We start from the raw sequence: 11,282 nt of genomic DNA, 5'->3' as shown, positions 1-11,282 counted from the left end.
GAAGTCCTTTTCCCTTGGGAAAACTGCTTGAAGGGCCCCAGAAATCCCTCCCAGGCCCAGCCTGCGGGGACAAAGGGTGTATTCTCCCCCTTGCCTGGGGCACGCAGGCAGAGGAGCCTGGCAGGCTTCTCCAGCCTGGCCCAGGGGCCTGGTCCTCTGGACCCGCTGCTTTTGTTCCCTTTCCAGCCACTTGATGGCTGCAGGGTCCGTTTGCTTTGCAGGAGAAGATCTCAGTGCTGGACTCTGACCCTGCAACAAGGGGATGGTTGTATCTTCCCGGCCTTGTGCTTGGCTTCCCTCGTGGTGGCTGGATTTGGAGTCACAGGGGACTTTGTGTCAATGTTCTTGCTTTTCTCCCCACCCTCCAGGGTCACATGGGGCACGCCTGCTCAGAGATCTATTTGTGTCTCTGAGCCATAAGGCCTGGAATGAGCTGAAGTGCTCTCAGAGCTGGCTCTCTCATCTCTTCTGCTAAGTCCCCTTGAGGCACTGAGGCTACTGACCATGAATTTGCAGAAGGGAAAGTGGATTCCAGGCCTGAGCAACCCCACTCCCATGGCAGGCTCCTCCAGGAATGGCCCATGGGGCCTGGGACTGAGCAGAGCCAGGGAGATAATGACCTGCTGGAGACACCTCTGAGCAGCCTGCGAGGCCCAGGGAAAGGCTGGGCTTACATTCTGGAAAGGTGATGGAGAAAAGGGCCACGACTGCCCCATGAATGCCCACTGGGGGAAGGCTGTCACTCCCCCAGACCAGGGGGTGCAGTTGTGCCAGGGAACGAGCACAACCCCTGAGACTGGAGAGCACAGGTGGGCACCCACCTTGGGGGCGGCACCTGGGACTGGCGGGAAGGGAAGGAGACCACTATTTCCAGTGGACTCCCTGCCACTGAAGATCCCTTTCTCATCAGCCCTCTGGCTTGGGTGCATTACCTCCAATCTACAGCTGAAGAAGTTCAGAAAGGGTAGTTAACCTGTGTAACACAGCTCTGAAGGGGGCAGGACCACTCACTTTAGTTCATGCTGTTTCCTCAGCTTAGAGCCCTGGACAAGGAGTTCCACAAGGGCAGGAACCGTGTTCCATCCCTCCCCTAAGTCTCAGTCCATGTTGCTGTAGCACGGTTGTTCCACTTCACTCTCTTGGGGCAGAGACGTGACACAGGAGTATCTGATTACAGTGCTGGTGCTTTCTGGGTCATAGTGATGGGCTCCATGATGGTCACGTGACTTAAGTCAGGCCTATCAGTGAATAAGGCTCAACTCTAGGCTTTGATTGAAATGGTTGGGAAAGACATCTTCTTTCTGCTGGACTTGACACAGTTAAGCTGTAAGCCTGGGGGCACTTTGGATCACTATATAAGTGAGCTGACCAGAATGAAGCCAACATGGAAGAAAGCTGGACTGAAGTTGGCAGTGAAAGTGAAAGTCGCTCAGTCTTGTCCGACTCTTTGTGACCCCATGGACTGTAGCCCACCAGGCTCCTCTGTCCATGGGATTCTCTAGGCAAGAATACTGGAGTGGGTGGATAGAATAAGTTCTAAAGACCTACCTGGAGCTGCACCTCTGAAGTTTTCATTGCCACAAGCCAGTAAATCCCCTTTGGCTCCAACTAATCCATTTTCTGAAACTTGCAACTGATACAGAGTTCTTGAAGGGAAGGGTTGGGTCTTTTCATCTGGACCTCTTTAGTGCTCAGCATACATGGCATGCAGTAGGTACTCAATACATGTTCACTGAACAGACCTTTCTGACCCCAAAGCCCATGCCTTGCCCACTGTCACTGAAGGCTTGCACGCAGAGGTCACTGGGCACTCAGCAAGGGATGTGTGTGTGCTGCTGGCCTCAAAAGCAGGTGGCTGGCCCTTCTTCAGGTGAAGATGGCTAACAGGTGTTGTTTAAAGGGAGGGACTTTCAACCAGTGTGCCTTTCTGCCGCATTCATGATTCACAGGAAATTGACCTCTCCCTCCTCATGCTGAGACAGGAATACATCTGAAAGAGGAATGGACGCTCCAGGTGGGAGCCCTGGTACCCTGACAGGATGCTTCCATACAGCTGTCAAGAGCAGAAGAGACTGGTGAGCACTTCCTGCTCTCTTCCTGCAGCAAACGGTAGGGCCACAAAGACCCCTGGATGTGGAGTCAAGATGTCAAGGTTTTAGTTTTATCTCTGCCATTGATCAGTTCTGTGACTTGGACAAGCCATGCTCCCCCTCTGAACCATCTTCCCCATCTGTAAAATGGGGTTGTTGTAAAACATGCCCTGAAGGCCATTATGGGCAGTAAAGTGGATCATACCTAGGAAGGTGCTCTGTGGGTGGTGAGACGCTGGCCAAAGTGTGAGATGGCATTCATTACAAGATCCTTGTATCCCTGTCTACCTCCCCCTATGGCTGGTACCCATCCCTAAGCACCTCCGTTACCCCTTACCTCTCTGTCATGGCCACCTGCTCCAGCATGGCAGAGCCTGTGTTGGCCTTCCAGTTTCCAGAGATGGAGGTTCTCCTGTACCAGAACAAACGACACAGTGAGGAGAGTAGGGATGCTTGCCATTGATCTGCTTTCTTTTTTTGCTTTGGCTGTTTGGTGGCTCTGATTTAAATATCTGGCTTACATTGTTCTAAGTCGCTTCAGTCATGTTGGACTCTTTGCTATCCTATGGACTTTAGCCTGCCAGGCTCCTATGTCCATGGGATTCTTCAGGCAAGAATACTAGAGTGGGTTGCCATGCCCTTCTCCAGGGGATGTTCCTGACCCAGGGATCGAACCCATGTCTCTTATGCCTCCTGCATTGGCAGGTGGGTTCCTTATTATGAGCGTCACCTGGGGAGCCCACTATGACGTGCATTCTTAGATAAACATCCTGTCTTCAGATTTATTTTTTGTGTTTTTATTTCCCTTTATGCTGATTGTCTTATTTCTTGGGTCTTATGTATCTTTTCCTAAGCCACCTTTGAAATGTAAAATTGAATTTAATGAATGCCTACACTATCAGATTAAATCCTTCAAATGGCCTCCTGTTTTTTTTTAGAAGAACTAGGGTAGTATAGCCCCTGGGGACTCTGGAATCTTTTTTGAGCACTAGAATGTAGGAAAAATAACCAATGGCGAGAAGTGACTGCCTTTTCATGGTAAAGAGCAGGAAGGCCTTCTGCCTCTGTCTGCCTCATCACCCTCTCAGTTCCCTTGCTTTTCCTACTCCAGGAACAACTGACCTCCCTTCGGGTGCTCCAGAGCCCACGGATTTTTTCCTGTGTATAGGCCTCCATACACTTTCCCCCTTTGCCTGATACAGTCTTCATCTCCATCCTTGTCTCCCTAAGTCCTACTCATCTTTCAAGTTTCATCTGAAAATGTGACTTTCTGACATGACACTTCCTCAATAAGAACCCCCTATACTACACTCTACCAGTGTTTAGAAATGCTCATCTCAGTTGCAATGACCGCTTTAGTGTGGTGACTTCCCTGAGGGCAGGGAGTATGTTTGACTCATCCCTCCGTACCTCTAGTGTCCAAGGGTTCCTGGCAGGTAGTAGGTTCCAGGTAACAACTTAACTAGGTAAGGGGTTGTGTATGCTGAAGAGAAGTACAGACAAATATATCCAGTGGCATATCTGGATTCAGCAAAGACTGAATGGCTTTAAGCAAAATGGAAGTGATAAAGTGATCTGTTTCATGACCAAGGAAAGGCATGTGATTGAGCTTCAAGGGTGAACCAGTGCTATCAAATGTCTTTCTAAAAGAGAAAATACAATGTATCTGAGGATAGCAGATGCTGAGAACAGGTGGCCAACAGGAGCCATAACGGTTAAAGTGACATTGATAAGCTTCAGTTGGTTCAGTTCAGTTCAGTTCAACTCAATGCAATTAAATTCAATTTGGCAAACAATCATCAGGCCACCCTATGTCCTGACTACAGGACTAATCTGAGTGTGCAGAGATGACCCCCCTCCTCCAGCTGTTCACTACCTTAAAGGGTAGACTAGCCTAAAACCAGAACATAGGCATGGTAGGGTTAGCAATACATATGAGATGTGAGGCATTCTGGGGAAACAACTTTTTAGACACTTTATGTGACCCCAGAAGGTAGTGACTGAGATGTACCTGGAAGGGTGAGTAGGATATGGTAGAGTGGGATCTGTATGGTGACAAGGGAAGGTAAGAACTGACTCAAGTCAGACAGGTACGAGTTTGAATCTTGGTTGTAGTGTTTCCTAGTATAACCATGGACAACATTTCTGAGTATTTTCTCATTAGTAAATAGGAACCATTTTAGTACCATGCTTACAGGGCATCATGTGGATTAAAGGAAAGATTCTCATAAATCTCTTAGTACAGTGGGTGCTACTATTATTTTTCAGTAAGTGTAGATGAGAAAAGAAAGCATTCTAATGCCAGAAACAGCAGGAACACAAGCTAGATTGGTCTCCTTCCAAGAAGATAATGATAGAGAGAGCTGATATTTAGTGAGTGCTTTCTATGTCTGAGACATGGGTCTAGAAGCTTTATAAACACAGGCTTCAGTCTCACGAAACCTAACGAGATGGAAATTATTATTATCATCAGTCCCATTGAATGACAGAAGCCACCAAACCGTATCTGAGAAACTCTGTGCTCTTAAACCATGACTCTCCATGGCAGAGCCGATCACAGGTTTGGGGAAGAAAGTTGACTGGCCCAAACATGACGCAGCTGCTTGAATGCAGGATGGAATGTAGGCTGTGACAATGGGATCTATGTTTATGACACAGGTTTGATGCTGACCCCGTTGTTGAAGAGGACAGGGGTGAGGGATAAGTCCTCTACCATAGTTGGCAAATTTGTTTCTCATGGGGCTACAGCTTGACAGTTCTGCAACTATACGTATGTGCTGGGATTGAACAAAGACGTATGTGGATGGAGGATGGGGGAAGCCAGGTTTTTTCCCTGTTGGGAGTGGAAAGTTACAGATAAGCAACTTGGGAAGGCTAAAGTGAATCATGTTGAAAACCGAGTACTAGTGGAAAGTCTGACACATCAATATGTACTCTTTAGCTTTAGCTATAGATGGATATAGAGAGAGAAATAATTACAGACGTGTGCGTACACGGGTTGAGACACACACATTTATTTCCCAGCTCTGTCTGCTGAGAGGACTTAGACACAATGACACTCAGTAGCAACAAGCACAAAGGCCTGAGTGCAGGGCAGGAAGTGGGCCAGAAAGGACACTGAACGGTCATGGGTGGAGAGGGCGTTCTACTCTGAGGTCTGACACGAACCCCTTCCTTCGGACGTGGGCCAATGCAGGGTCCAGGAAACGCCATAACTAATGACAAATTGGAGCTGTCAGGACAGAAAGGCTCAGCATAAAGAATGCGGCAATGAGGTAATCCTCAAGAAGAGAAACTGGGACAAGGTGTCGTCAATGTCAAGTGGAAATGTTAACAATGAGGAGAGGAGGGAAATGATATCATGAAGGATGGTGGAGGCCTCAGGAATGTGTTGGACCATGCACTAGAATGTTCTCCGAATCAGAGGGGTTATGGGTGTGGGGCGGTGACTTTATCGCCCTGAAGGCATCTGAGAGCAGTGACAGGTCTGGCCTGGCTCATGGGTGGGAGAACGGTTGGCAAGACAGGCCAGAAGTATTCCTTGGCTCCATCCCTTTCCTGGGTATATTTCCTTGTAGGTCAACGGACTGCATTTTCTACAGTTTTCCAGGCAGTGGCAGAGTGGAGTGGTTGCAACCGAAACTGTGAGGCCTGCAGAGCCTAAAGTGACCATCTGGCCACTTACAGAAAAAAAGTTGCCAACCTCCAGTCTAAGCAATCCAGGTAGAGCAAAAGTAACCCTAGATAATACAGAAATGGAGATGTATGGCTGTGATCAACTCAACCTTACTTACTCAGACAGGTGGTAGCTAGACTTGGCCTGTGGGCTGTGGTTTGCTGACCCTGACGTAGAGCACAGCTCCACCACACAGAAGCACATAGAGAGATTTTCCAACTGTCCAGAACCATCTGTTGCAGTCTTCAAAGGTGGAACCATGCAATCAGCACTCCATCCAGGCTTGGAGACCAGGCACTTATTGCCTCTCTGGAGTCTCATCATTTCAAGTGGAACCAGCACTATTCCAAAGTAAGACAGAGAGGCCTTGGAGCAGAAAAGACCGAGGCCTCCATGCAGTCAAGAGCTCCCACTCATCCTTGTAACCACAGCTCCAGCATGAGTCACCATCTGCCTGAACCACCCCTGGATTGAATGTGTGATGAATTTTCTGGCATTCATCCCTCTTCTTTTAGTCACATAACCTCTATCTCCACTGGATAATGACCCTGCCTGTGTTGCATGCTGTCTTGGTGGGACTCTCTATACTGATCATCTGCCATCTTCTGAGAATCATGTGACCACTGTTGGACTAATCAGCACTGTTTCCATGGAATCGTAATCTTGAGTTAAGCCCTGAAAATGATTACGGTAGATTCCCTTCCTAATGGGGTGCCACGAAGATTGTCTATTACTTCTGGCTACCCAGATTCCTGGGGCTGCCCTGAATCCCAATATTTCTGAAATTGGTAATTTGGGGTTAGTTTTTTTTAAGTTTCTGATCATTCATGGGTTTCTAATAAATTCCCTTTAAAAACATCCCACCATATTAGTCAGGTGAGGTGTTTACTGCTTGCAGGTGAAGATATCTGGTGTAATCTCCTACGTGATCTTATTAGCCCCAGAGAAACCCTTTTGCAGCCCATAGCCCCAGAGCCTTCCTTTCATGGTTACAGGTCAGGTCATGACACTTCTCTGCTCAGAAGGGAAGAGAAGAAAATCCCAAATCCTCAGCAAGGCACTCAAGGCCACCCTTGATGTGTCCCCAAGTGTCCCTTCTATGTATGTCTCCTGTGACATACATCCCCTATATACTTGGAAAGAGGCTAACAGTCTTTATTTCTCTGGGGGAAATGGCCTTCATTTAGGTAGACAGATTTTTGCCCTGGAATAAGCCATGATTGAACAGCAGCCTTCCTCTGTGCTAACTAGAGATGAAAGGAAGTAAAGGAGGCGGAAAGGGAAGATAAGATGTCCCTATGGGGTCTCTGCCATGGGATTTAGTCTAGGTTTCTCTCACACTCTGCTCCTACCCTTCCTCCCAGCCTCCCAGCCCCTGCCCCTGCCCAGGGACTCACATGTACGCTTTGTAGTTGGATCCAATTTTCTGGATACGGATGTCATACTTGGAGTCAATGAAGGCCTCGGTGGTGGCATAGGTTTTGGCCATAGCCACCATGCTGGTGATGTCCTGGTAGTCGTGCTGGTTTTCTACTTTGATCTGTTGGGAGGATGAGAGGATAAGTACCACATACCTGGTGTTCATTGAGCACATACCCCGTGCTGGGACCCAGGGCTGCATATATAGTGACCGTGAGAAGGTCATCTGCCTGGCAGTGGAGGCAGACACAGGATGCAAGTCGCTCCCTAAAGGCAGCATTCCACCTGGGGAACTCAAGGGAGTCTTTATAGGAGGGGTGGGCTCTGAACAGGGGTCAGGAGAGGGAATGCGATCCTCACATGGACTATGAAGCAGGTACATCCTCTGGAGAGAATGGAGGATGGACAAGCCAGGGGCAGGAGGAGCTGGGGGAGGAGGGTGGGCCAGTGGTCCAGACCAGCTGAGGGGGCAGGAGGGTGGAGATACCCGAAGAGGGTCTTCAGGGAATAGACCATGGTGGGCCTCAACAGCTTTGGCAGGGGCTAGAATGCTAGCCTGAAGGCTCTGGAAGATAAGTGTCCCCTAGCCACTTGATGGAAGGGAGTTTAAACAAGAAAGTAGCCACATTTGTGTTTGAGAAAAAGTACTCCTGCAGCAGTGTGGGGAGCCGGGTAGGGGGTGTGATATGGGATAGAGACCAGTGTAAGTGTGTGTGTGTGCATGTGGTGTGCATGGGCAGGTGTGTGCCCATAGGCTGTGTGTGTGAAGTCTGTGGGGGACGTGTAGAGTGTGTGTGGAATGTGCAGTTCATGGCATATGTGTGGGGGTATTTGCATGTGTGATGCACATGGGGTGGTGCTTCTGAGTGTGTAGGCAGTGTGGGCATGTATGTGTGTGGAGGGAGTGTGTTGGGAGTGTGACTGCTCTGGACACAGCTAGCTCTGCTAGGCCAGAGGCCTGGGGGAGAAACTCACTCATGCTGTTTACTGGGCTGAGGCCAGGGACACGGGGTGTGCCCTGGGGTCAGCGAGAGGTCTCAGGAGAGCTTCCAAGGCCAAGGGCAGGGGATGAGGCCAAGGCTCTGTGAGGGCGATCTCAAGACACATCAGAGGCTGACTCCAGGCCCTGTGCATGGCTGCATGCCCCCTCCCCTGTCATCCTCACTTGGACAACAGAGGGGTTCCTTGGCCAGCAGTGGGCAGAGGCCAGATCCTAGGGGATGGGTGTGTGGAGCTTGTGTGTGGGGTGGTGCTGTCATTTCAGCTTCTTCCAGCCCTTTTCCACCTGCCCTTCAGGCTCAGCAGTGCCTAGACCACTCCATCCCCCCATAATGATGCCGCCCACATCTGCCCCGACCTCACACTTACAGAACGTCTCCTTAGTTCTCTTCTGGGACTCAAAACAGGACTGTGGGGCAGGCAGGGTGGGCATTATTATAACCATTTAACAGATGTGGAAACGGAGATCTCTTTCCTTGTCCAAGGCCAGAGAGCAGCTAAGCACAGAGCTGAGAATGAAACCTAGGACTCCAAAAGCACAGTGTTTTCTGAACCATCTCAGGGTATTTACGAGTGCACACCTGCTCTCCTGCCCAACAGATCGTAAACAGCTTGGCAGACCTCCTCTCAGCTCTCTTTGTGTCCCCGCCTCTGAGACAGTGAGCCTCCTCCCACTGAAGCCGAAACCACCCTTTGTTCTAGGTCCCCTAAGGCTCTGACTGCTTGCTGTTCCCTCCTTCCTCAGCAATAGGACCCTTAAAGTTTTTTCTGGGGATTTGGTCTCTCAGCTAAAGATGACTTTGTCTGTCTCCCTTATCTCGGTAGATGCAGCCAAGTGTCCAAGTCCAGCTAGTGAAAATGTGAGCAGATGTGATGTGAGCAATCTCTGGGTGGTGCCTTTAAGATGAAAGAAAACTTCCCTTTCCCTCTCCCTTCTTTTACCTGGCTGGGATGTTTACATGATGGTGGGAGCTGGTGCAGCCTTCATGGGCCACAAGATGGAAGCTGCACATTGAGCATTACTGACTAATAAGGTGGAAGGAACCTGGATTTCCCACACCATGGTTCCCACACCGCCCTTGATTGTGTATGCTCAGATTCCTACGTGAGAGTGAAGTAAACCTTTAATCTTCTTTAAGCCATTGTTATTTTGGTCTGTGTTAAAGCAGCCAAACTGTATTTCTGCCATGCATTTTTCAGCTCTTGCTCTTCATTGATTCTTTATCTTTTGAATCAACATGATCACGGATCCACTAATCTCAAGTTGTTCCTGCTTTTCAGTACCTCAGTTACCACTCTTCTCTCTATCTCAGCATCCTCATCTTCCACTCACTCCCAAACCAACTCTCTTTGGATTCCATTCCCCACCATTCCACACAAAATGACTTGGCAAAGGTCACTTCTGACCTCCTCATTGGTGAATCCAATCGAGCTTCTTTGGGTCCTCTTGCTGCTTTGACACTCCATGGTATATGAAATTGCTAAACTTAAAATTTGGTTTCACTATTCTCTTCTGGTTCTCTTCCTTTTTTCCCCTGGCAACTTCTTCACAGTATGTTGCTTCCTCTTCCTTCAACTGCCCCTCGGGTGGTCATAGTATTTCATTCTCGGCCAACATTTGGGATCTGGTAAAGAGCGTCAGAGTTACTGAAATTAAAGAATGGGGCTGGTAGCTTGTAGGAACAGCTTGTTTAATTCAGTTTTGTCAGTGGATGGACCTGGAAAGAACCAGAGCTACTTCTGCACCTCAGTTTCCTAGTAAGCACAACATACACCACAGACTGTCTCAGAGATTTCTAGTTGTCCACAGCATCCATTCTCTTTTTCTATAGCTGTGAAATGCCTTAATCTGGGGGTGCATGACCATCCAGAATAAACATTATACTTCTCATCTCCCTGGCACCTGTGTGTGCTCATGTACTCAAGGCTGGTTGATCACATTTTGGTCAATGGGACTGGAACAGAAGTTGGGTTTGAACTTCCAGGTCTGCCTTAAAAGGGAAATGTGTGTGTGAGGCAGGAAGGGGGAATGCTTCACAATTCTTTCTTTCCTCATCTGGCTGGCTGGAGGGGCACCATCATAGACTTTGTATCTGAAAGGCAACACCCCAGGAAGGAAGGATGGAAGGAGCCGGTTATGTGAGAGGGAAGGTCCTAGCTTGTTTAAGCCAACTTAGGTTTTTGTTACAGAAGCTAAACTTCATCCTTAAGTAAATATCTGTAGAATGCATCATATATGCATTCATTTATTCACAGGATAGACAAAAGAGAGCAAAGAGAGAAAGTATAGATGCAGTGGTTTAATTAATTAATGGTCATCTCAACCTTCCTTTGTGAATCCTTCTAGAGTCGGGCGTTTGGGTGGGGCACTCATCCTGTCCTCTCCAGGACTGAACATGTAATCCAGGTTTCTTATACATAGGCTGGTCATTTTATGCTCAAGTTGTGTGCTGTCTGAGCCCCATAAAACCTGACTCCACCCCTGGCTCCAAGTCTGCCTCCTCATTAGACATGAGCTTCCTGAGGGGAGACAAGGCGTCTTGTTCCCAGCTGTATCCCTGCTGTCTGCAATGCTGTGGATGGCCCAGACCTGTCTGCTGGGTTGAGGTGAAGAAGGATGGATAAAGATGTAACTCTTTATAACTCTTGTAACTGGGAAGAGTGGAAGGGGATGGAAGGAAAAATATGGGGTCTTGGAAAAAGGCAAAGAAACTGTGTTTCAGGGAAACTTGTTTTATAAAGTAAATTTTTCTGTAAATGCTTGGGCTGGATTCCACACTTAAAAGGTTTACAGCTTCCTAGTGGAGCGCCAGTGGCGCAATCGGTGAGCATGAGTGCAGTACTTAGAAAAGGCTTAAGGCTTCCTTCATGAGCCTTGAGAACCTGGTGAAGTCAGGGGCCTTTCAGAGGGGAGCAGGTGGCCTGTTGGGTGGTGCTGGAGGAGCTGCTGGGCTGGTGCTCAGGGCATAAAGGGAGGTGGCATGAGAAGGTGCTGGGGACGGGCAGCCATGGAACGGCCACAGCCAGGGAAGGGAGTCTTGGCACTCCGATGTATTTACTAGCTGGAAACCCCTCCAACTGTTCACAGAGACAAGCTG

General features: G+C 48.7%; 1 protein-coding gene across 1 annotated transcript; it reads right to left on the bottom strand.

The window, feature by feature from the left end:
• Window positions 1-2,083: 2,083 nt before the first annotated feature.
• LOC120858020 (synapsin-3-like) lies at window positions 2,084-7,701 on the bottom strand. Its single transcript, XM_040233918.1, has 3 exons — window positions 7,673-7,701; window positions 7,164-7,415; window positions 2,084-2,502 (listed from the first exon to the last, which is right to left on the bottom strand). Exons 1-3 carry the CDS (start codon window positions 7,699-7,701, stop codon window positions 2,424-2,426), a joined length of 360 nt encoding a protein of 119 aa, XP_040089852.1. The 3' UTR covers window positions 2,084-2,423.
• Between the last annotated feature and the right edge of the window lie 3,581 nt (window positions 7,702-11,282).

This window comes from Oryx dammah, unplaced genomic scaffold (assembly GCF_014754425.2).
Source record: "Oryx dammah isolate SB20612 unplaced genomic scaffold, SCBI_Odam_1.1 HiC_scaffold_29, whole genome shotgun sequence".
Lineage (NCBI taxonomy): Eukaryota > Metazoa > Chordata > Mammalia > Artiodactyla > Bovidae > Oryx > Oryx dammah.
Note: the sequence above shows the minus strand (reverse complement) of the source record. Positions and strands in the feature narration are given on the sequence as shown.

Coding starts and splice junctions, on each gene's coding strand:
- LOC120858020 (XM_040233918.1), bottom strand. CDS start 7,701: ATGGTCTATTCCCTGAAGACCCTCTTCGG. Junction 7,416..7,672: donor TCCCTGAAGACCCTCTTCGG/GTATCTCCACCC, acceptor CTCCACTGCCAG/GCAGATGACCTTCTCACGGT. Junction 2,503..7,163: donor TCCAACTACAAAGCGTACAT/GTGAGTCCCTGG, acceptor GTTCTGGTACAG/GAGAACCTCCATCTCTGGAA.